This window comes from Palaemon carinicauda, chromosome 15, assembly GCF_036898095.1.
Source record: "Palaemon carinicauda isolate YSFRI2023 chromosome 15, ASM3689809v2, whole genome shotgun sequence".
In the NCBI taxonomy this organism is placed as follows: Eukaryota; Metazoa; Arthropoda; class Malacostraca; order Decapoda; family Palaemonidae; genus Palaemon; species Palaemon carinicauda.
Genome location: NC_090739.1, coordinates 129,534,500 through 129,560,493, shown reverse-complemented (window position 1 = coordinate 129,560,493; position 25,994 = coordinate 129,534,500). Strand labels below are relative to the sequence as shown.

Sequence of the window (25,994 nt, the reverse complement as noted above, 5' to 3'; positions counted from 1 at the left end):
AGAATTTAGTCTTTGCCAAACATTTATGCCAAATAAAGCTTGAGGTCTTAAACAAAGTTTGAGGTCTTAAACAAAGTTTGAGGTCTTAAACAAAGCACGAGATCTTAAACAAAGCTTGAGGTCTTAAACAAAGTTTGAGGTCTTAAACAAAGCACGAGGTCTTAAACAAAGCTTGGGGTGTCAAACAAAGTTTGGTCTTAAACTTAAACAAAGTTTGAGATCTTAAACAAAGTTTGAGGTCTTATACAAAGCCTGAGGTTTTAAAAAAAGTTTGAGGCCTGAAACAAAGCTTGAGGTCTTAAACAAAGCTTGAGGTTTTAAACAAAGTTTGGTCTTAAACAAAGTTTGAGGTCTTAAACAAAGTTTAAGGTCTTAAACAAAGCTTGAGGTTTTAAACAAAGTTTGAGGCCTTAAACAAAGCTTGAGGTCTTAAACAAAGCTTGAGGTTTTAAACAAAGTTTGAGGTCTTGAACAAAGCTTGAGGTCTTGGGCCAGATGCAGTATATATAAAAACTCTGTAAATATGACATTATATAATATATTAATCCCTAAATTGGGAAAAAGGGCAGCATGGATTATTCTAAATACTTTGAAATCTTAGAACTATTTTTGTGCTGGAATGTATGCATGTGAAATAAACTGTGAAGTCAGGCAATTGTTTTTCATTTCTAATCATTGATTTCAGTGGCGTAAATTTATGTTTTTGAGTCTATTAAATTTCTTTGGTAGTGCCATGGCCTCTGTACCATGGTCTTCCACTGTCTTGGGTTAGAGTTCTCTTGCTTGAGTGTACACTCCGGCTCACTATTCTATCTTGTTTCTCTTCCTCTTGTTTTGTTAAAGTTTTCATAGTTTATATAGGAAATGTTTATTTAAATGTCACTGTTTTTAATATATATTTTTTCTTGTTTCCTTTCCTCACTGGGCTATTTTCCCTGTTGGGGCCCCTGGGCTTATAGCATCTTGCTTTTCCAACTAGGGTTGTAGCTTAGCAAGTAATAATAATAATAATGATAATAATAATAATCTAGATATTAATATTTGGCACCGTCATTCAATTAGTTCATTATGCATGTTTCATAAGATTTTTTCATAACTCTGACCATCCTTTACATTCAGATCTCCCTGGACAATTCTATCCTGTTCTTAATACTAGGCAGGCAGTTAATTCTCATAGCCAGGCCTTCTCCATCGTGAGGCTCAATACTACACAGTATGCTAGAAGTTTTATTCCAGCTGTTAACAAGTTCTGGAATGATCTTCCTAATCGGGTAGTTGAATCAGTAGAACTTCAAAAAGTTCAAAGTTGAAACAAATGTTTTTATGTTGACCAGGCTGACATAAGTCTTTTTTTAGTTTATATATGACATATCTGTTTTTGACGTAGTTGATAGTTTATATAGAACATATCTGTTTTGACGTTGTTACTGTTTTTAGAATGATTTATTGTTAATTTATTCTCATCATTTATTTATTTCCTTATTTTCTTTCCTCACTGGGCTATTTTTCCCTATTGGAGCCCTTGGGCTTATAGCATCTTGCTTTTCCAACTAGGGTTGTAGCTTGGCTAATAATAATAATAATAATGTATTTTTTCAGTTTTTAGGTAAGATGGGTAAGTTTAAAATTGCATAATTAGTAAGTCTGAAGATCTAAAAAAAAAAAAAGATATGACTTTTTTTACTGTTTTACATCTTTTTTAAAATCTGTACGTATAAGAATATGAAAAACTTGACAAATTTTTGGCTGTCTTGCATATCTTCTAAAATCAGCAAGTCTAAAAATCTGAAAAATAAAAAAAAAATTGACAAATTATCTTGCATCTTTTCTTTAAAATCAGTATATCTAAAAATTTAAAATTTTGACAAATTTTTGGCTGTCTTGCATATCTTCTAAAATCAGCAAGTCTAAAAATCTGAAAAAAAAAATTGACAAATTATCTTGCATCTTTTCTTTAAAATCAGTATGTCTAAAAATCTAAAATTTTGATAAATTTTTGGCTGTTTTGCATCTTTTTATCGGTTCTTCAAATCATAATACAGATATTATTTTTTTTCTAAACCTTTAATTACACTATATAATAAACATTATTTCAATACGGTCCTCTGGAAGCTATTCAACTTCTACAAAGACATCTTCACTGTTCTGGAATTGAATTGAATTCCATTTTATTCTATATTTATAGCAAACGACATCGGCATCAATGACCTTCGATATCAGGATGCCAGAAAACTCGGAACCAATCAATCAATGCCCTGAAGAAAACAGTCTCGATCACATCAGTCAATGAAAGCTGGCGCTGCATAGTGAATGGGTGAGCGGCACACTGGGCACAAAGTCAGAGACATGGAGCAAGCTTGGCAAGAATTCAGATGGGCGCAGGGCATGAAGACCGCCGCTACCGGCTTGTCGAGACATACCCGACACGTAAGCGCTTCACGCGCTTCTTCCAGGCGAGCTTTTAGCTTCTTTTTCTCTGCTTCTAGAGATTCCATGGTGGGTTGTTCAGTCACGGTGGCTGGAAAAGAGAAAATCGGATTGTAAAAAGATATGTTGATTGTGTCAACTTTTTTCTCTGTTTTTGGAAGTAAATCGGGCTTATAATTAACGTATATTTTCAATACTTTTCATGTGTATTCTTTTAATAAAGTTATGGGGTAGGTATATAAAAAAAAGTTTCTTTCACATTTCTAAAGCCTATACATTTCTAAACTTGTGTTACAAAACCGTCAGTTAACTATAAACACGGCTGGTGAATAGTTGTGACTGGGTAGTGCAAGTAAGAAACCATACATATTGCTTAACTCTTTGAAGTACGGAAACTTCAATTGTATCATTGCTGTGTACCAATGAATACCTGGAACTACTGGTGAGTATGTGTACCATTTTTATGTGTTATGAGACCGGTTATTCAGCTGAATTCAGCTGAATTACAGTCGGTTATTCATACGTTATGCCATTCAGTTCCCTCTTCTTGCACTCTCGTTATGGACACCGAGGTTCTTTCTAATACTTGTGTCACAGCCAGTTTCTTTATAGGTCTTCCTTCCCTCTTCTCTCTTTCACCTTCAGAATATGACATATTTAATCAACCTCTTATTGTTTTATATTAAGTTAGAATAACGAATCCTCCTCAAAATACTCTAAAAAAATAACATCCCTTCTATCATATCGTCACTTCTGTAAATTTCTTACCACTTTTCAATGGATAAATTGTACCTTTTTTTATCTTAGTTATTATCCTTATCAGAAATCAGATTTTATCCTCTACAGTGAATCGTTAACTCTACAATCACTTTGCATTAAACATACTATATCTTCCATTCTCACCTAAGTGAGAATGGAAGATATCTTTGCTCACGTAGAAGAGACTTCAGCCATGGCTAGCCTCTCAAATGGTCACAACAGACACACCAATATTCTCTAATCTTATATAGTCCCTTAGTCTCTGTACCTTCGCCTTCCACTGTGTTGAGTTAGAATTTTCTCAGTTGAGGGTATTCAAATACACTTTTTGTCTATTTACTCTTCCTCATTTTAACGTTATGTTGGGTAGGCTTAAAAGAATAGCCAAGAAGACCTTGGTTTATCAGCAGTTTGACTTTTTCTTATATTTTCTTTATATTCGTTGTCGGGTTTCATTTATGAGAATATTATAGTACATCCAATATCTCTCCTATTCTATGTCACGATTCATCTCTTCTTTTATTCCACTATCGTTGGTAATATTTCGTTTTTTATGCCTATTCTATACCACTCCTGCTACATACTCAATCTACCTCACAAATCTTTCCTATAGCTTTTCCCCCATTGCCTGTATATATATATATATATATATATATATATATATATATATATATATATATATATATATATATATATATATATATATATTATTATATATATATATATATATATATGTATATATATATATATATATATATATATATATATATATACATAAATACATATCTATATATGTATACATAAATACATATCTATATATGTATTTATATATATAAATATATATATATATATATATATATATATATATATATATATTTATATATATATACATATATAGATATGTATTTATGTATATATATATATATATATATATATATATATATATATATATATATATATATATATGCGTGTGTGTATGTGTGTGTATGCTTATGTGTATTGTGTAAATACATACATATATACATATACATAAATATATATATACATACATATATAAGTATGTGTGTACATACAACATACATACATTATTAGATATATGCATATATATGTATACTGTATGTATAAAATACCGCCCAAAATCATTCACAATTTGATTACAAGAGAAAACAATTAAGTTGTCTCACATTCCTAACAGTTTTTTTTTTTTTTTTTTTTTTTTTTTTTTTTAGGTTCATCTTGCTTCCTCTTATTCATAGAACACGCACAAATGAAAAAGAACAAATGACAGAATAAGTATATTATTCCTCTGTTTTTTCCTGTCATAACGAACGCTCTTTTTTTCCTGTCATAACGAACGCCAGACACCAAACCCCAAATTAATTCTCCAGACCAAAGGGTGACTCACCTTCATGGCGCCCGTTGATTTTATTGCTTTTGTTTTTCGGATTCTATAAGATTCTTTTCCCTTTTTCGTATTGTTATCTTCATCTTACTCATTATTCGCAGTGAAACAATCTCCAATAGATTTTGTAGATTTGAGAACAAAGCCCTCAGAAGAATATTGGGAGGTAAATGGCAGGACAGGATTAGAAATGGAAACCATAAGAGAGATTACTCGAGTGCTATATGTGGATGAGATCATGATGAGGGGTAGATGGAGATGGTTTGGGCATGTTCTTCGCTCGCCCCAAGAGAGATTAGTTCACAAAACGTTCAGCTGGGCTCCACAAGGTACTAGAAGAGTTGGAAGACCCAGACCTACATGACTGAGTGCTATGAAGCGCTAAGTAGGAGATGATGAATTGGGAAGTATTGAATTAAGGGCTCAGGATAGAGACGACTGGCGAAATCTAACAGAGACCCTTTGCATCAATAGGCGTAGGATGAGATGATGTTGACTTATATTCGACCTGTATTTTAACCTAACTGGAATGAACAAATGCTGATATTACCCGAATCTGTTTTCACGCCATGTATTCCTACGCCATCGTGGTCCATGTTGTTGCTAGTCCTGTTGAAAAACAAAATCTATTTAGATAACGAGGAAATCCTCTGAGTTATTATTATTATTATTATTATTATTATTATTATTATTATTATTATTATTACTAGCTAAGCCATAACCCTAGCTGGAAAAGCAAGATGCTATAAGCCCAAGGGTTCTAAAAGGGAAAAATAGCCCAGTGGGGAAATGAAATAAGGAAATAAATAAACGATATAAGGAGTAACGAACAATTAAAATGAAATATTTTAAAAACACTAACAACATTAAAACATATTTCATATATAAACTATAAAAAGACTTATGGTAGCCTGTTTAACATAAAAACATTTGCTGCAAGTTTGAACTTTTGAGGTTCTTTTCCTTAGAAATTAAGGTAAAGAAATATCAGTTTAAAAGAAGCAAGGAAATTGATGGGAATACTAATTGTATTCACCTGAAAAATAAATGTAAAGTTAAATCTTGTTTGCCTTTCTTCCCAAGAGATGGCACCACCAACAAATGACATTTATTCCTCACAATAGTTCCATTGATTTTATTCACTAGTTTTGAAATTAAAAAGTATTTACCTTATATCTACACATTGCCAGTGAAAGGAAAACATACTGTCCATTGATAAGAGATAAGCAATTTTTATCTCTTATTTACACAAATAGTAAATCCAAATATTATAGATCATATTCAAACAACATAACTAATTAGTGCAGCACTCGTCTCACGCTACCTAGGTCCGCGGATTGCTCTCGGTACACCGTCTACTAGCCCATTTAGCATTTACTGGGGCCAAGAAAAGGGTGCATACCTTGCAACTTCATTCCCGAAAGCTTGATAAGAAACGAAAAGGCCACAGGCAACACCACATCCAAAGGAGTGCAGCACTCGTCTCACGCTACCTAGGTCCGCGGATTGCTCTCGGTACACCGTCTACTAGCCCATTTAGCATTTTCTGGGGCCAAGAAAAGGGTGCATACCTTGCAACTTCATTCCCGAAAGCTTGATAAGAAACGAAAAGGCCACAGGCAACACCACATCCAAAGGAGAAAGGGACTTGGGATTTGTGCGTGTATGTGTGTGTATGTGTGTGCGCGTTCAGGACACAAATATCGTGTGTCCATTTACGCATTATCCTCCAAGAGTTCATCGAGTCGTAAATGGATACCAGCATTTGTTAGGGACAAGAAAAAGGGTCTAAGCCCTAAGGCTAACAATCACATTTCTACGAACTAGCTAAAATACCAGAAGGCCGAACTCTCCTGGTGCCTCTCTGTTCAAGGGGAAAACGGTATATGGAGAATATACTTACATGTAAAGACAGATACACGTGCGTGCACACACAAATGTATGTATGTATGTATGTATGTATGTATGTATATATGGAAAGCTTTAATGAACACTTATTTATCTACAGCGGAAATTTGCACATACTTAAGTACACTCATTGGGACTTAACTTAATCTCTGTGTAATCAAGAATAATCTCTAGAATTTCCTATGGTTATGCAAGGAACTTCAAAGTGAAATGGACTGGTTTATTTTGTTTTGATATTACCTGCATAATTTATATACGCTAATTCAGAGTTGAATTATCATGATACTGGATAACCTGTAATTGTTGATTATCATGAAGGTATTCAATATTATAAGATGGATTTAGTTGTTGGGGAATTTGTGAACAAATAATTCAGCAAAATTTCCTACGACGTAAAATGAAATCGCCATTTTCTGTTTGGCTTTGTCTCCTTTACGATGCTTTTGGCTTGGAGCCAGATTTTCATTTTTCCGTTTTTTTTTTTTATGTAAGTAGAAGTGTATCCTATGTCTTTAACTGGATAATCTTCACCATATATTTTCCCAGTGCTTAAAAGAATATATAATTTCTAAATAGATATTCTAAAAATAGATTTTTCATTGTATTTAAATCCTGAGACTAAATTCTAAGTAGCTAGAAGTGTAGCCCATGTCTTTAACTGGATAATCTTCACCATATATTTTTCTAGTGCTTAAAAGAATGTATAATTTCTACATAGATATTCTAAAAATAGATTTTTCATTGTATTTACATCCTGAGACTATACCCTTCGTATAAACACCAGTTTGCCTTCTGGGAAATTAATTTCCCCTTCTGAATCACGCTGAGCCATTTCTTTGGCGATGAATTTGATTGCCATCGCTCCAGATATTTCCAGGAGAAAAGAGCAGTGTGACGAAGCAGGGAGAAGGTTGTGACTCAAAGGCAGGAAGCAATCAACTGAGTAGTATATTAAAGAACACTCTCCTTTATATACAAAACCTCAAGGCAACAGGAAAATACATGTTCGAGGAAATGACAATGTTACAGAGGAGAAAAGCAGACATGAATTTTCATGTTCGTTTTAGTGCGAGGGAAGAGCGCAGATACAAGCATAAAATACAGTATACAAAAGGAATTATGTACAATTGTGTGACACGCGGTTGGTACAGCAGTCTGGTGTAAGGGTTCTGCTGGCTGAAATAGGTTTTATTTTCTTTAGATATAAATCCTTAATTTCTTATGAAGTCACACTACACCTACCCTATAGCTATGGTAAGCAGCTCCTCTAGGAGAAGGACACTCCAAAATCAAACCATTGTTCTCTAGTCTTGGGTAGTGCCATAGCCTCAGTATCATGGTCTTCCACTGTCTTGGATTAGAATTCTCTTGCTTGAGGGTATACTCAGGCACACTATTCTATCTTGTTTCTCTTCCTCTTGTTTTCTTGAAATTTTTATAGTTTATATAGGAAATATTTATTTTAATGTTGTTACTGTTCTTAAGATATCTTATTTTTCCTTGTTTCCTTTCCTCATTGGGCTATTTTCCCGGTTGGGGCCCTTGGGCTTATAGCATCCTGCTTTTCCAACTAGGGTTGTAGCTTAGCAAGTAATAATAATAATAATAATAATAATAATAATAATAATAATAACATCCTTTATGTCTCTCCTTCCCAGAATATATTTTCCCTTCATTTTTTTCAGACTATTCTTGTTTATTCTTAGTGATTATTCATATATTTTCCTTTCTATTTTTCAAGTTCTTTTCAATTATTCTTGTTGCCTACACATGCATTTGACGTTATCCAATTACTTCTATTTATTGCCTATACATGCATTTGGTGTTATCCAATCTATTTATCATTTCCCTCCATCTTTTGGATTTTCTCAGCCGTTATCACCCTTGAGTTTCTGACCTTCCGTCCACAAAATCTTATCTTGGGATCGTATCTAAAGATATATCTTGTAATTTAAGTTAGTTTTTAATTATCAACTTTATTTAACTCATTATTTTGCATATCAGTAATTTATGAAATTAATCTTGTATCAGGCTTCGATATGCACCCCAGGCTCTCATATTTTTAGCACAATCCTAGGAATTAAAGGTTGATGTTAAAGGTGTCTGGTTTCAGTTCCATCAGAATAGATGCTCACCAGAACATCAGCCGGGCAAGCCCAACCCACCACCCAGTGTGGTGCCCTACCACAGCAGTGGCATCCCCAGTAAACAGCTTACCCTCACGGTCCCGGGCGGGGATCGATCTGCTGCCAAGCGAATGCTTGGCAAACACGTTACCACTGTACTTATGTATGATCGTCTAGATTACCCCAATTCAGCTACACGATTATATTTACATAACTTGTTGTATATTGTTGCTATTTTTTCTTATTTAAAAGGATATAACTCCGTATTTCACTCCTATTAATTTCTGGTGACCAGGTCACTTCAGTCATGTGTGTTGAGTGAAGCTTCGTTCTAACAATATCTACCTTAATTGGTTGCTGATTGGAACATTGCTCTCTTATTTCATCTTCTTTTTCACTGTCACCATTCCTGGGAATATCAAATCAAAGGAAAATAATCTAATCCACAACTAAGCCAGCACCAATTCTCTGGCTTTTCACTACATTTTCTTGCTACTTCTTTTCTAAGGTATAAGTTCAGCCTATTTTTGTGGCGTGGAAGGAGACCGACCCCTTCTCCATCAAGTGACATTGATAAATAATTCACGTCACTGCTTTATATATTTCCTTTGAGATTGCTCATTTCACTTGAAATTTATCATTCATAATAGTTTTTCATCTGCCTTATCTCATATAGCCTCCAATTCTTCAATAGGAGAAATTGTATTATTTTGTAGTGGTTTCCTTTCATCGTACTTGAGCTACTGGTCTCTTAATTGTAAATTACATTATGATTTTGATGTCAATATATATATATATATATATATATATATATATATATATATATATATATATATATATATATATAGGCTATATATATATATATATATATATATATATATATATATATATATATATATATATATATATATATATCATATTATATAAAATAATGTTTAAAACACACCAATAATGGCTGTCTGTACTTACATTTCTTCAATTATCCTGTAACTCCCGAAAAATAGTCTTCACCGGTGACAAAATTACTCAATACGTAGAACCTCCTCTCTGTAATTTTAGCTAAGCGACCGTCCTCTTCGGTTGTAAGATTTATAAAAGAAATATCCTCACCCAGCAACCTCCAATCTTATCAACAGTAACGACGCAGCAAAATTAACTGTAAAGCAATAAAAACATTCCACTGCATACCAAGACAGAACTTGAATTATTCCTCACAGTTAAATCCGCATTCCTGTCACAATTTCACTGAAATCTTTCCTGTTTGGTAAGAGCAGGTTAACTACAAAGCCAAATAGATACCTTTCTCTTCTTATCGTGCCATTCAGTAAATTCTTATCCTGATAACGACAGTGCATGCTGCGAACATGTTGTGTTGTAGCCTACATTTCGTATCTGATTGTAATCTCTCACGTGTGGGAAGATGTGATAAGGACATATTATTATTATTATTATTATTATTATTATTATTATTATTATTATTATTATTATAATTAGCTAAACTACAAGCCTAGTTGGAAAAGCAGGATGCTATAAGCACAAGGGCTCCGACAGAGAAAAATAGCCCAGTGAAGAAAGGAAATAAGGATATAAATAAACTACAAGAGAAGTAATGCACAATATACATTGTTTTAAGAACAGTAATAACACTAAAATAGATCTTTCATATACAAACTACAAAAACTTAAAATAACAAGAGGAAGAGAAATAAGACAGATAAGCGTGCCCGAGTGTACCCTCAAGCAAGAGCCAATGGCATGTTCCAAGTGAGGTGTTGTTATTTTGCTTTAGTTTGACCTATGGAGATATTGAGGAAACAATGCAGTTGCACTATGAAGTAAAGATTAAAGAAGTTTGACAGGAAAATATAATAAAGAGGGAGCTGGAAAAAGGTAAAGTGAATACAAGCTACTCTTACTAACGTTTAAGATACTGAACCAAAATATCTAAAAGAATGCCTGAACAAACTAGAACTAGAAACACATGTTAACACAAGACACATGAGTGACAAACATAGACTATCTGAACCAAGAACAAATAGTAAATTTGGTAAAAGGGCTTTTAGCTACTGTGCGCCTAGACATTATAATAAACTGCCAACTGAAATGAAGGACCTAAAGGAAGCAATTGAATTTAAGAAGAAACTAAAGACATTACTTTTCACAAGATCATATGATTTGGAAGATGCTACAATCAAAGAATTGTATAAGTTATAATGAAAATGTTTCGTTAGATGATTAATATGGACCCGCCCGAGAAGTGGTTCACTCGACTTCAGTGGAGGGTTGGATTTCAACCCAAAATAAGTAAAGTAAACAAGTAAAAGGCTAATAACTGTGTCTAGGTGGGGTCTGACACTCGGGCACACTATTCTACCTTATTTCTCTTCCTTTCGTTTTGTTAAAGTTTTTATAGTGTATATAGGAGATGTTTATTTTAATGTTACTATTCTTAAAATACTTAATTATTTCTTTTTTCTTTTCCTCACTGGGCTATTTTCCCTGGTGGAGCCCCTGGGCTTACAGCATCCTGCTTTTCCAACTGGGGTTGTAGCTTTCCTACTCTGTTTGAACAGAATTCTTGTATATGGAGATTATAAGAAGTATAAATCAATAACTAATACTTACCTGAGTACAACTATTAAAATAAGAAATGTATCGACAAAACAAGTAATTTTGAGGTACACTACCTACTAAGAAGTTAGTAAAAACACAAAGGAAATATTATATTTGAATGTTTGACGTCATCGAAAAGTCTATCTGAAATAAAGGCATCGATAAAAAAGCTATAACCCCTAAATGAATACTCATGAGATTAATATCTTAGTATTTTGCTTATTTTTCAATATGCTTTAAGAAAAAATATACAAATTATCAGAGTATTACCACCATATTACTCACCGAACAGCGTTTGTTTTCGTTGGGCTTTGACTTAAACTGCTTTTCCATCCATCATATTTATTATCTATTATAGAAAAGAAAGATATTATAGATAAAAGAGAATTAATATTTATAAATACTGATATATATAAACTTAAATTACAGTTAAAGGACGAATCTTAAATTTATAATCATAAGAAATATTATGAAACGATCGGACACAATCACACAGACCCCTCCATATTACTCAACGAACAGCGTTTGTTTCCATTTGGCTTTGACTTAAACTACTTATCCATCCATCATATTTATCATATAATGTAAAGTAATGTAAAGAATGAATATATTATAAATATTTGAGTAATAGAATACATAAATAATATTATATGTATACTTAAATAACAGTTACAGTATGAATATTAAATTTATACTCATATGAATTATTCTGAAACGATCGGACACAGAACACACCTTGGAAATTTGTAAACAGTTGAATGAAAGCAAAATAACAACGTACCTGAAGTCAATTAACGCCCGGAAATTACCTGAAGATGAGGCCCACAGAAAGTTTTCTTCTTGTTTCCGTAATTCTGTTTATATTGCCAACAAGTATGTAAAACTATGTTGTTCTATTATTAGGCTAGTACAAATTTTCCGACTGGTATAAGTTACGGCAATGGGAGGAAGGTAGGAGTAGCTTCTTGTACCAGGCCCATATTTTGATTTTACCTTAGGGTTGGATAATAAACTAGCTCAGATAAGGGATAAATGTAGTTTGTTGGGACAGGATAAGCAAGGTATGGCAGTCTAAGGGGGTTTTAGTCCACTTGGTATTTAAGTAGGTAAGGATAAGCCCTAGGTTAGGTGGGGAACCTTAGGGTAATTGGTTTTAGTATAGTTTTGGACAAGGAAAACTTTCCTACTACCAAACAGGGGAGCCTTTGTATATCAGCGGCTAGTTCCTCACACGTTGATTGAAAATAGACCAAGTAACCTCAACTTTCCCCCCTAACCTAACCTACAAATTTGTGTTCTTACCTACTTACTTAGCGAGGGCTAACGACCCCCTTACACTACCGTATTCTAAGTTAGACATAATAATACATATAGGTAGCCGCTATCATACATACACCCCCAAACAGGTTTTTCCTACAGAAAAAGGCCCGTTTTCTTCGAAAAGGACATTTATTTACACCGCCATTAAATATTTAGTGAAATAATTATACCTATATCCGTTGATAATGGCGGACCCCAGTGGGAACCCGGGGTATGGTTGAAATGAAGGTCAAATTCGGGTGTATCACGTTATTTACTACAGGAAAACATATTTTCTGTTTGAAATGTTTCCCCATCTGTTGATATGATTTTACCTAATAATTTAACTACTTTAGGTTAGTTATTATTCTGTGTCTGTTTAATCATGGGTATGTAGTCTGTCCCAACGAAATACAAAGGCTCGGAAACCTTTTAAAATTCTAGAAGTTATGATTAAAAAACTTATTTAAAAAAGGAATTAATCACAAAGTTAAAACCTAACCTAGGTCCAGTATCCTTATGTACTGATATGTACTGGCAGGCTTTGACTCCCCTTAGACCTCCTTTCCCTTAGTTGCTGCATTTACTTGCCGACCGGCTTCCCTTCTGAAACTTTTCTTTAGATGTATTTTCTAGTTTAACCAATCCTTTAAACTTGAAATATGTTTTTTTAACGACTAAAGTTATCAAAACTGTTCAAAACACCTGTGAATACATAGGTAACTTCTCTTATTCCTTTTGAAAGGGAAATAACCACTTATTTTGAATACAGTAAAGACATCTTTACCAAATGAGATCCAAACTAGAACTGTTTCAAATTGTTGGCATCAGTCTTGGAGGTAGCACTTGCCAAGAAAAGTTATATGGCAGTGAAAACACCACGGATTGGAGATTGCAAATGTCTACCAGTGCTATTAATGCTGAAAATTGGAAATTAAATTGGGACTGGAGCACTACTTGTCAGGAATTTTATGAATGGTACTCAGGAGCTTATCATGGTAGGGGTGCAGATCAAAACAATTCTTAGTATAATATAGAACTGTAAGAGTAATACAGGAATTTTTAGCAAAAATAAGCTTATGGATTATTAGTAGTTGTCTACTATAGGTCATGCAGTTCAGATTAGTGGGTTTTAAGAGATGTTTGATGTTATTTCCAAAACCCTAACTAATGTTGTACTATACTATGATAATACCGTTGTTCTGAAAGGTTTCGATTTTATAAAGAAAGCGGTAATTTTAATCTTATCTTTTATACTGTAGCTGACTGGGTCTGTGTTTGGGCTTTACTGGTAGTTGTAATGAAATTAATTGAGTATGGCTTGAGTAATTTGTATAACGGCAGTTGCATGTACTACAGGTATCTTGCACAATTTCAACCATATCGCAGTATTGTATACTGTATTTGATAATAAATTTTGTTCAGGATATTTCAAAATATTTTAATACTGTGTGTGTTCAATTGTGTCACTCTCCCAGTGACCCTAATTCATTTAGTTTAGCTTGTGGTCTGCTGATCTGGTCAGTCCTACTTTACACTTTACAATCAGAAGGTAAACATACAGTGTGGTACTTTAATTTCTAGCTAAACATGAATTCAGTTCTGAATAAGGAATTGATGAGTGCTGGCTGTTTTGGCGTGTTTCTCTATATAAGTGTTGGGTGCTGGACCTTAATAACTTGTGAACATTGCTGATGTTGTTTGCTTTTGGAGAGTGCCGGTGGGTTTTGTAGGAGTTGCTCACGCTCTTTTAGTTTGTGGGAAGATTTCTATTTTATGCATGATGTAACCATTAGCTGGCTATTTGTACCGATTGAGAGCGTCAAGTATTTATGCATAAGATCCTGGTTATTATTTCACAAAAGCCATTTCCTTCCCCTTCCTTTCAAGTTCTCTTATGACTGCGTTACAAGAGGATGTCTTCAGAAGCGCTACAAGAGGATATCTCTAAAATGGCGTCAGTATATTTTGGTAATTTATTGTAATTTCATATTTGTTCCGGCACTACTTTATATACAAACCCTTTCTCTCTTTACCTAGGATATATTTCAGCGACTGCTTAAACTACCCATTAGACTTTTATTGAGGTGTAACTAGCCGCCACCAGTTTGCGTGGGGTTGTGGGTGGTAGACCGACCACCTCGCTCATCCCCAAACTGGTAACATTACATCACTTTTTATTTTGGCTTGGGAGTAAATAGATGTTCTGTCTCCCTCTCCTGTTAACCATTAATAAACTGGCTTTGGACCAGAAGTTTCTGATCGTTCGGCCTCCTTCAGAGGACGGACGAGTAGAACAATAATTAATTAACCCCAGACTCCCCTTAGTTCTGGACACTGTCGCTTCTAGCGTTTGGGTCTCCCTGTTCAAGGAATGACTTTCAAGTGTGCTATAGTTAAAGGCATAGCAAGAGCGCACATCTGCCTCCCCACGGGTTGACCATGGTCTTTCCTCCGAGACTGTGGAGGTCATGCACTGATAGAGTTCTCATGCCCTTAAGTGCAGCTGCTCTCCAAAGGCTCCTGCAGCTCCGGCATAGGAATAAGAGCAGTTGGAGACTGGTTACATTGGGGTTGGTTACTAGTCGGGGGATCCCTTCGGGGTGAACCCAGAAACTAGCTTGGTTATGTTTCACAGGCAAAGCACGTTGCCGACCTTCAACCCAAACTGTCTACAACACGTTGACGGAAAGCAGAGCGCACTGCTCGGAGGTCTGCCTCTAGATGTCGGGCAGTCATGTCAATCGTGGGAAAAGCGCCCTTCGTCAGAGTGGTCCTCCCCCCATGGGCTTCCACTAGTATGTAATCGATTCGTTGATGCCTCACTCTAGCTCTTCGGAGCGTAGCCACTCATGAGCAACTTCCTTTGGACTCATTGCCACAGATGGTGATGTTTGCGGTCACTGCCTCTCCCATCATGCCCCCAGGTCACAATGAGTCTCGTGAGTAATTTCCCTTTGGGGTCATTGCTGTAGATGGTGATGCCTGCTGACCACTTGCTGTCACTGCCTCTCCCATCTATGAGTCTTGTAGGCTAGGCTTTAATACTTCAGTGTTATTGCCTACATCGTGCCCAACACAAGCTCATGGAGATTTGTGAGGCCAAGTCCTTCGGGACTTGCGCCTCTAGGTTTTTATTTCGTACGAGGAAGAATCTGCTGTTCTACAAGTTCAGCACAGCCTTATTTGTCTCCTTGCGAGCGAATACCTCCTCTGGTAGGAGGTATGACGGACATGAGTACCTTGCTTCTTGGTGCGTCAGTGCTTGTTAGCAAAGACCCTAGTCTCACAGAGAATTCATGCGCAATGTTGCGCACCCATCCAGTGAGTGGGCGAACTCCTTTGCTTGACGAAGGTCTGCGTGCAATCCAGGTTTCTCGCCGTACTGCTCATAGTGAGTTTGCGGGATCTTACTCGCCAACGTGCAGAGCTTCAGCTTAGTTGTTGCCTCAATTACGAGCTACGCGCAATCGCAGAGACATCACCCAGAGGTGCTTACCACCTTACCTTTACCCATCTTTACAGTAGCAAGTCAATGCCAACGTTTGCCCCACCATACACAGAGTTTGTAAGACAATACTTGCAAATCTCTTCTGGGAACCTGGTTAGTGTTGGTGTTCTTTGCATGTTGGGGTGAGCAAACCCTTTTATGCAAAACTAATCAGTTTCATGAGACACAGCTCACCTGACACTAAGCTTTAGCGAGGTGCTTGAGCAAGATCCTCCTCTCTGACGAGGTCTGCGCAACTGCAGGTGGTTGCTAACAATCCCATAGAAAGGGGCTGACATGAGCTACTTGGGTTGCGCATGTGTGCTCACCCATACGATCTCCATGGAACTAGAAACCAGCAACAGTACAATAAGGCTTATAAGACAGAACCCTCAGGGGTTATTGCTGCAAATGGGGATGCCCAACGACCGCTTGTGGCTGACACATTCTACCTCTTTTCAGAAGATGAATCTTGTGAAAAATAATCCTACAGGGTTACCATCTTGGGCTTCTCTTCTCTACGAGATGGAGAGATCATCAGATAGAATGCATAAGTCCTCGTCTACCCAAGATCAAGATTCCATCGCAGCCACGTTGCCTGTCTCCTCTGAGAGCCAAAAGTCTTAAGTCAAAGCCCAATACTAAGGCATGCCCTTCAATCCAAGACCTTTCTCGTTCAAGAGATTTGTCTCAAGGAAAAGATCGGTCAGTCTCACAGAACACCTCGAGACACGGGATGGCTCCCCCAGGCAAGATACTCCCTCAGGTAGGTAAGATGAGGAGAGGAAGTTCTCATCGAGGTGGGGAAACATGGAGAGTCATCCACGGAGCCAATCAAGGGTGGGATGACGGAGATTTATCGTCACCTCGCTGCCCTTTAAACCTAGAGGCCAGGCCTTGAGCTCAACATGGTCGGTACTGTTCAAGAAATGCACTTGTTTAAGTAAATTCTCAGGTCGCCAGACCTAAAAATTAAATTCTATCAAGTAGGCCCACCAAGCTTGTGCTGTGATAGATCCTGCGATGATGGCCCTGACCACAGGTTTGACAGCGAACAGACTGAAATATGAGGGCACAACCTTCTCTGCCGCCAAATCCATGGCCATGGAATTGACATTGATTTCATACCCGCTAGCTGAATTGACCACGGGTCAGGAGCCTTAGAGTTCTCCACTTCATCCAAGGCTTTGTCAGATTCTGAGATGGTGACAAAATTCCTGACCTTGTGTTCTCAGGGTCATAGGCAATGACTTTCTTGGCTCATCAGTCAGCCAACCAGTGGACAAATTAGAGAGATGCTGTAGCTTCACATTTCTCCAACCAGGAGGGACAGGAACTGGTACTCTCAATCAGGAACGCATCGATCGTGGGCAATCAGCAATGCACCGATCTTGGATAGCTGGATTCCTTTCCCAGCAGAAAAGATTGAGAAAACTGTTGAAAAGTGGAGGAAGGAGAGTCACGAGTCGCCCATCCATAGGGCATTGAACTTTAAAGGCTATGTCCCTTCAAGATTAACTGCCCAAAGAACATTTTCCTCTCAACCCAGTAAAGCAGACCCGAAGAAGACAATGGTAAACCCCAGATCAAGATCTGCGGCTCCAGGATCCTCTGCCTTGGGAACGGGCTGGGAGAAAGCTCCCCCCTTTTGCTTCCAACTGAGTCATGCCAGGAAGGGAGGCAGAGCCATTCGAGGTTGGGGAGCTCCAACTCTATATGTACGAGTAGGGGAATACCTGTGAAGCAGTTGGGAAACATGACAGTGATATGGTACAGATTATTCATCAACCCTCCTCCTTTCTTCACTCGCTCTCCGATGACGTACCAGTCGTATCTTCTGGAATTGTCAAAAGCCCTCCATTCAGGATGGAGACTGCAAGTACGTTCTGTGCTGCCATGAGGAAGGACAACTTCATGCTCTCAGCTGATCTGAAGGTTGCGTATTTTCAAATACCAATCCGTTTTTCTGGCAGAAAGTTCAGTACCTGGTATTCATCCTCCAGTGAGTCGGGTATTAGTTCAAGGTATTATGCTTTGCACTGTTGAACACTCCCCAAGTGTTCACATGGGTATTCACACTAGTCTTAAGCATAGGCCCATTCGAACAGGATTCGCATTCTGCGATATCTCGACAACTGGTTCATCCTGTCATCCTCAAGGAGATGGTTGCTTCAGCACCTAAATACACTTTTTTGCCTTTTGTCTCAATCTGGGGATTGTGATCAAGCTGCAGAAGTTAAGTCATCTGCCCAAGAGATGAATGGAGTATCTGGGTATGTTGATAGGTACAGCAGCAGCGAGACTCTTTCCATCAGACGATCGCATCAACAACTTTCATCGCAGGAGAAGCTCTTGCCTCATGGGTGTCTCCACCAGAGATCACTTAATTGGTGTTTGAAGTGACACCAGTCAGCTGCCAGTAATCCTCCTCACTTTCAGGTACCGGTGGAAGAAGATGTAGTGGATGATCTTGAGTGGTGATTCGTCGATGATTGATTGATTGATTGATTTAAAGTTTTCAGGCATCCTGACATCTGAGGTCATTGACACCGAACCTCACCAAGGGAGTCCCACTAGACACTACCACCAGTAATACTGCTATTCACGGATGCATCAAAGGAGGTACAGTATGGGGATGCACATGTGAGTAACAATACCACTTCAGGGCTCTGGTCCAAGAACGAGAAGAGCCTGCCTATTGACCTGTTGGAGATACAATCTGTGCTTCGAGCATTGCCATCTTTCTGACAGTTTGATAAGGCACTCATTGTTGGTAAGCGACAACACTATTGTCGTGGTTTATGTCAACAAGCAGCGAGGGACGGTGTCCAAACGTATTTGCGACTTGGAAAAGTAGGCATTCACTTGGGCTTTGGACAACAAAGTAGAGTTGTCAGCTTGGTACATTCCAGACAAGAAGAATGTACTGTACTGGTGGACACACTCAACCACCAGGGGCAAGTGGTAGGTACAGAGTAGTCCCTACTTCCCTGCGTAACGAAGGTTTCTTGCCTGTTGTAGTTCCCAACGATAGACTTGTTCACAATGTGCCTAAACAAGAAACTTCCAATGTTTTGTCCTCCACTCCCAGATACGTGTTCCACTCTGGAAGATGCGTTTCAACATTCATGGGACGATCTGGATGCTTTCGCATTTCCTCCTTTCTGCCTGATTCGATGATTACTCGACAAGATGCTGACAACTTCAAACGTCGGGCTAACCTTGGTGTCATTCAAGTAGCCACAAGCCAAATAGTTTATGGAGTTATTGATGCTTCTAGTTGAGGTACAGGTGCAACTACTCCAGTGGCCCAATCTTCCCTGTCAACCACACATGCAGAGGTTCCACAGCTCAGGGGCCTCCCTGTCACTTCATGGGTGGAGACTATCCAGCATCTTCTCCGAGTGAAAGGCTGTTCATGAGGGACTGCATAGGAGATGTATGTATACCTCTGTAGATCCTCTGCAGCTGTTTATCAGGGAAAATTGACCATCTGCAATTGGTGTTGCTTCTCTGCAACTAATAGCTGATTTCTTTGTCTATCTTTGCCAAGAGAAGCTCCTCTTAGTCTCTGCGGTACAGGGCCAAGTCTTGAGACTGAAAGGCCTGGACCTTTCGTTCTCATGGAAACTGTCCATGCTGATGAGGAGATTCGAGCAATCTTGTCCACCAAGGGACCTTCCTGTGTTCTCGCCTGTCTTCCATTGCTTGCCGTACAAAGCTTTGAGAAGGGCATTGGACAGGTGTCTTACACTTCAGACTGTTTTTGCTGGCACTTGCCTATGGGAAAAGGGTATGCAAACTATATGGAATATTGTATGTATTAGTCATTCCATAGGAGTTTTTGATATCCTTTGTGCCTAAGTTTGTACAAGGCTAAGGCACAAAACCAAGCAACCCACAATCTGATGTTTGAATCTTTCCCCATCCCTTCCCTTAAAGTTGCAACTAGCAATTGGGATGGCATGCTTCTCTGTCCTGTGAGGGAACTAAGATGCTACCTCAAGAGAACCCAGGGCTTCAGATCAGAACGCAAGAGGTTTATTCCTTCGCGGATACAAACTTCTTGGTCATTCATATGGGTTATTCCTAGTCTTGTTTTATCTGTGACCAAACAATCAAAGAAAATTGGTTTGATTGCATCATACTTAGTTGCTAGTCAACCACTGCGCATGCGGTGTAGAACGCCTGCTCATGAGGCTTCCTCCACAACACTCCTGGTCATGAAGTCAAGGGGATGTACCTCAACTTCTCTGCGATCAGACATCCACACCCGCCCTTGTCTTACCCTTACAGTGCTTAGTGCTTGTATCTCTTGTGTCCTTAATATTCACCGTCACTTGTGTATCTATCATTATTTGTGAGTTACAAGTGTGCAAGTCGAATTCTATGCGTTCATGCACCGGCCGTGAGGGATACCCCTGTGGTACATCCATGAGTCGGGTAGAAGTTGATCCGCACTCACTTAGTCTCTCTTGCTGGGGTAAAAGATGTTCAGTGGAACATCATGTGAGTACTGTCGGCAGTGGCTGCCTTCCCAGTGGAAGAGATATCATTGTCGCTGCAGGAAACAATCTAAGAGAGATCGCTCTCCTTCTTTGTCTTCTGCCAGTAGTGGCAAGAAACGAAAGATAGCATCTGCAGCGAACATTATTCCCCAAGCAGTTCCTTTGTGTCAGGAACCCACTAATACTCCAGTCATGGATGATGACGGCCATTGTAATTTTGTCAGTGTTTTATCACCCAGTACACTATTGATAATGTACAATATTGTATGAGCTTGAACCAGTTCTTATAGCGGATCATCTGGCTATGGCTGCTGTGCTCCCTGAGCCGGATGCTATAGCAGTACCATCGGTCTCTGATTACCGTGTTATGCTTAGATCTCCCTCAGCCCCTACAAGTGTGTTGAGTAGAGATCCTTATACTGAATGTCAGATTATACAGATAAGATCTTTCCGCTCTTGGAAGTATAGAGCTGTGAAAGCATCGCTGAGCTCCCATCGTAACCTTAGAGTAGAGCCGGCCATTTCCCCCCTTACCAAAGCATCCTTATTGAATGACCTTTATTATCAGTCTCCAGTTTGAATTAATAAGCAAGGCCTGCCTCATATGCCCAGGGGTCCTCGACAGAGATCTCCTCTAAAGAGTTCCCAGGATGCATCACATGACATATCTTCTCTTTATTGGGAGGGTGGTCGGACCGCTTCGGCAGTGTCCACACCCTAAGACTTGGAAACACCAAGCTTCTCTAAACCTGTATCTCCCTCCAAGCCTGATAACACTGAAGTCGAATATATCAAAACTTCTTTAATCCCCAGCGTTTTAGCTATTAACAAATCAGCCTGACAGAAAGTTCAGAATAACAAGTCTGTACGTGCCACTGTGTTTAAGTGTGATAACATTACTTATCGTGCAGCTATCCCAGCGCATGAGGCAACTTCTCCGCACCCGGGCAGGCCAACATGTCCAAACTGGTTGTCATCCCCAAGCATCATGATGTCACGAAACGTGCTGCCATCTTAACGCCTGAGAGTATTCCTCCGCAACATAACAATGCTGATGCACAACATGTTCCTGCCAGAACTTCACAAGCTAGTTTACGATCAACGCACCCTAGAGGACAAGGTAGATCAACACCTCATTAGTTAAAAGTTCCTCCAGGAGTTTTATAAACTTCCGGCTAGAACTCACAATTACAGACCCCTGACTTATGTCAATAGTCGACGTAAACCTGTTCTTGACGAAAAATGTACACTTTGCCAATACCGGACACATAGGTAGCACTTTTGGCCACCTTCCAACATCAGTGGGACAGCTGGGACATCTAATGGTTTCCACCATTCTGCCCAATGAGGAATTCGTGATCAGGATAAGATTTGCATCATATCTATCCATGATGTGGATATCCTGTTATAGCTATATACAGAATGGTATCCTGACCTTGTTTTGCTGCTGATAGAGGTTCCAAGGGAGTTTTCTTTCTTCCCACAACTTTCTACACCAACCTCATGCTTAGATTTACAATCAAACTGTGGGATCCCTACGACTTCTTGCATGGTGAGCACCCAGCATATTCTCAGTGAGAGAGGGTTTATGCAACTACAGTACACTAATAACAAAACATGTCTGGTTACCTGGGGAGGTCCCTGACCTCAGTCTACCAGGCAAAGTAGGCGATCTTGTGTGGTCAGCATCATGAAAGGGGGATGTCTTTCTACTCAGTTTCACACTACCCCTATCATGGAATTCTTACCTTTTTTCTCTGAGGAAAAACTCTGCTCAATCTCAGTAGTAAAGCTATCCTTCAGCCTCAAGGTAAGTCTTTAGACTCAAAGGGATTGCTATTTCCTCCTCGTTAGAGCTGTCCATTCTCATGCAGTTTGAACAGGCTTGTCCTCAGTAAGAAATGAGATCTCCTATGTGGAAAATTGTCTGTTCCCGGATAGGAGTTGTTTGTGATTTGAACTGTGATATAATTCAGGAAATGATTCTTCTCACTATAAGCGCCATTAAGGGCTTAGTGACCCACATGGTCTCACTTACGATGTCACTCATTTTTGGGTATGGGGGCAAGTGTTGGTAGCTTCATTCCCAAGTTTGTTGCTAGACTCAAATTATGAACCGAAAATCCTGGTTGTCTGCTTTTGTGTACGGCAAGAGGACTGAGGCGCTACGTAGTAGAATTCAAGAATCTCACCCACGAATCAAGCACTTGCTTGTCAGTATGTACAGATTCAAAAAAACTTCTGTGATGCAAGTACTTTAGATTCACAAACCTGTGAATTATACATAGACCATGACAATCACAGTTATGTTCCTATGCTTATGATCACTTTCATACGTCCGTTAACCCACTGGTATTGTCAGGCCATCGGTTTATGATGGGTGAGGATGATCATCCCTCGCATCATCATGCTCGGATGCAGGGATCTCAGGTCAAAAGTTTCAGCCTGTTAGAGGGTATTTCCACCCACCTAAGAAATGAGTGAATGGTTTATATTCATGTAGGATTAAATAAAAAATTTGGAAGTAATTTGTATTTTACCTAACTGTACAACTCTGAGCTGTTAACATATACTCTACCTGCCAACACTTACCCTCCGGAGAAAGTCCAATCTGCAATCAAAGTGAAGAAGGTATGAGTAAGCTGGCGGAGGGCAGTACTCCCCCTCCCCCATTACCACTGGTAACAACTGGTATTGATGTTGACACCTTGTTAAAAGTTTTATAGCTGTTTGCCAGCTTGCACCAACATTTATACATAGTAAAGAGCTCAGGTTTGGAAAAATACAGATTACATCCGAATTTGTCATATTTCTTATTGGACAAATGGTTCTAGTTTTTGAGGATTTTACTAATGTTTTTAGTTTAATGTTCTTTACCTATCATTTACCAATGCACTTTAACATGGAACTTTTCTTTCAGATTATGCCATCAAGTGTTATCAGTGTTCCAGCGATGAGGATCCTGAAGGCGAAGATTTGTGTGGAGCTTACAAAAGATTTGATGAAAGGACGCATATCCCTGTAGATTGCTTTCAGGATGAGTCTGTCACACCAGGCACATTTTGTGTCAAAGTTACAAAACAGTCTCCTCGAATGTTCATCTGTAAGTGGCCATTGTCATTCATGTATTGAGTGAAAGCCTTTTTCTTATTTTTTCAAATGCAAATACAAGTTCAGTTTGTACAAAATTTAGAGTCTTTTATAATGTAAATGTTATTCGTCTGTCTCAAAAGTAAATTAATGGATATACAGAAGATTAAGAAGAGTGACCAATTTCAATGTGATTATGGTAATCTTTTCTGTGTCGGATATTAGTTTTTTAGTTCATGACTTAAATCAGCTTAGCCAGTGAAGAATGACCATTTATATTTCTTTTAAAACATTTACTGTTTTAGGTCACTATCTACTTTTATTTATGATAAATACTTGTAGTCATGTGAAGGATGAGGATATTCTCAACTGATTTAGTTACAGTTCTTGTAAAGTTACATTATCGTAACTATTAGTGATAATATGTGAAAAGCAAGTTTGTTCCGTAATTGAAATACAAACCACGCTATTTAATATGGGTTATTACTTTCGCGTAGCCGAAATGACGAGCCATTAGAAATTTAACGAGGGTTTACTACCCCCATCGCTAGTTGGGGGGGGGGTAGGGAGGGGTAGCTTGCTAACCCTCTTTCCCCCCCCCCTCACACACCTGTACGATGAGCTCCCTTTTACTTTGGCTCGGGCGGTGAGCGGACGTGTCCGCTCTCACCCTCGCTTTTTGACAGCCATTAATGCTTTTTGTCTTTTTACTTATTTTTTCTTATACGGGTAATATATATATATATATACAGTACAGTAAACATTCTTTATGTATATGTATATATTTTTGTGTATAGAAATGTAGTAAGTTTTCTTTTCAGTGTTTGTGCTGTGTGGTAGTGTACGACAACGACACCGGTAGTGCTAGGCCACCGCGGTTTCTTCATGGGGCGCGGCCTCTCCCCCTTGGTCCTTCGGTCGTTTCCTTCGGCTTTCCGTTAATTCGTCTGCCGTGGGGAATCGTCATCGCTGGACTTTATTCATTCATCTTTTATCTTCGCTGTTCCTCCTTTCCTACGGGGAACTTGGATTCTCAGCGAAGGGAATGTGGGAGTTTAGTTTGACTACGTTCTCTCTCTCTACTCGAGGTCGTTCACCCTTTACTACTACTACGTACTACTAAGGAAACTTCTTTCCCGTTGTGGGATGAGTTGCTTTCCGTTTTTATTTGCCTCAATTACTTTTATGAAATCTAATTGTATTTTTAACTTTTCAGCTTCTGGGGAACACTTCCCTTCGGGGTTCAGTGGCTCTTACTATTTGTGAACATTAAAAAATCAGTTACATAATTATGATTGTTATAATTCTGTTTTTTTGTTAAGTTCTCTGCCCTCCCCCTTCTCCCGTGAATGTCAGTGGGGGAGGAGGGCGCATACTTTATTTTTAATTCTTATGTTTTGCTATTCCCTCGGGGTTACTGTGCGGAGTTCCTCCCGGGGGAATTTCTGTTAAATAATTATTTAACTTTATTTTCCCAGTTAACTATGCAGTTTTTCTTCGTTTGACTGAAGTGTGCCAACGAAGCAGAGCTGTCCTGTTTATGCCTGGGGAGTCTGCTGTCGCTGCCGTATCTCTAGGACATCGTCATGGGCGTTATCCCTTCTCTTAGAAGTTCTCCCGTGACAACTGTCAGCTCTTCAGTTCATCTTAGAACGATTAGGAGGTTCGCCTCCAGGGGTAGGTAACTTCCCTTTCGAGGGAGGTTCCCTTCCTAGGTGTGAGATCTTCCCCCTGCTGGGAGAACTTCTCATACCTTAATTTTCCTGGTCCTTAGGCGGTTGCGCTTGGTGCTGAGCTACCGCTCTTGTAGCCATGCTCAAGGGGCTGAGCGGTTGCAAGGTCGGTCCATGGAACTTCCTGTGACTATGCTCTTGGGGCTAAGCGGTTTCCTCTGTAGCTATGCTCAAAGGGCTGAGCAGCTGCAGGTTCAGTCTTTAATCTCTCGTTCGCGAGGGAGGCCACTCATAAGGGCTCCCCTTCGGAGGATTGCTCCTTATAGGTCAGCTTGCTGACCCTACGGCGCTTGGGGCAACATCACCAGTGTCTTCAAGTCTCTTCTACGAAGTGTTCACCTCTCTCGTTCGCGAGAGAGGCCACTCATAGAGACTCTTCTTCGGAGGATTGTTCCTGATTAGACCAGCTTGCTGTTCAGTCACTAACACTTCGGTGTTTAGTGACAGGGAGACTTCGGTTTCTCGTTACGCTGACCCTTCGGGGTCTCGTAACATTAGTTACGCAGAACCCGTGGGCTCTCGTAACTTTAGTCACTAACACTTCGGTGGTTACTGACAAGGAAACTTCGGTTTCCCGTTACGCTGACCCTTCGGGTCTCGTAACATTAGTTACGCAGAACCTTGGGCTCTTGTAACTTTA

At 38.8% G+C, this 25,994-nt stretch overlaps 2 protein-coding genes across 3 annotated transcripts in view; one reads left to right on the top strand and one right to left on the bottom strand.

The window, feature by feature from the left end:
• Positions 1-410: 410 nt before the first annotated feature.
• LOC137654739 (baculoviral IAP repeat-containing protein 7-like) lies at positions 411-9,868 on the bottom strand. Of its 2 annotated transcripts, none has more exons than XM_068388651.1 (3): positions 9,811-9,868; positions 5,139-5,197; positions 411-2,518 (listed from the first exon to the last, which is right to left on the bottom strand). In XM_068388651.1, exons 2-3 carry the CDS (start codon positions 5,182-5,184, stop codon positions 2,280-2,282), a joined length of 285 nt encoding a protein of 94 aa, XP_068244752.1. In that variant the 5' UTR covers positions 5,185-5,197; positions 9,811-9,868; the 3' UTR covers positions 411-2,279. The 2 variants fall into 2 exon arrangements, with proteins under 2 accessions (XP_068244752.1, XP_068244751.1); XM_068388650.1 differs by lacking the exon at positions 9,811-9,868 and adding an exon at positions 9,592-9,804.
• Positions 9,869-11,964: 2,096 nt separating this feature from the next.
• LOC137654738 (UPAR/Ly6 domain-containing protein crok) overlaps positions 11,965-25,994 on the top strand; it is a 31,513-nt gene continuing 17,483 nt past the window's right edge. Inside the window, exons 1-2 of the mRNA XM_068388648.1 lie at positions 11,965-12,107; positions 23,452-23,634. Coding sequence (XP_068244749.1) covers positions 12,050-12,107; positions 23,452-23,634 — 241 coding nt within the window. The 5' untranslated portion in view covers positions 11,965-12,049. The remainder of the gene's footprint in view (positions 12,108-23,451; positions 23,635-25,994) is intronic.

Coding starts and splice junctions, on each gene's coding strand:
- LOC137654739 (XM_068388650.1), bottom strand. Junction 2,519..5,138: donor TGGCGTGAAAACAGATTCGG/GTAATATCAGCA, acceptor TCTCTTTTCCAG/CCACCGTGACTGAACAACCC.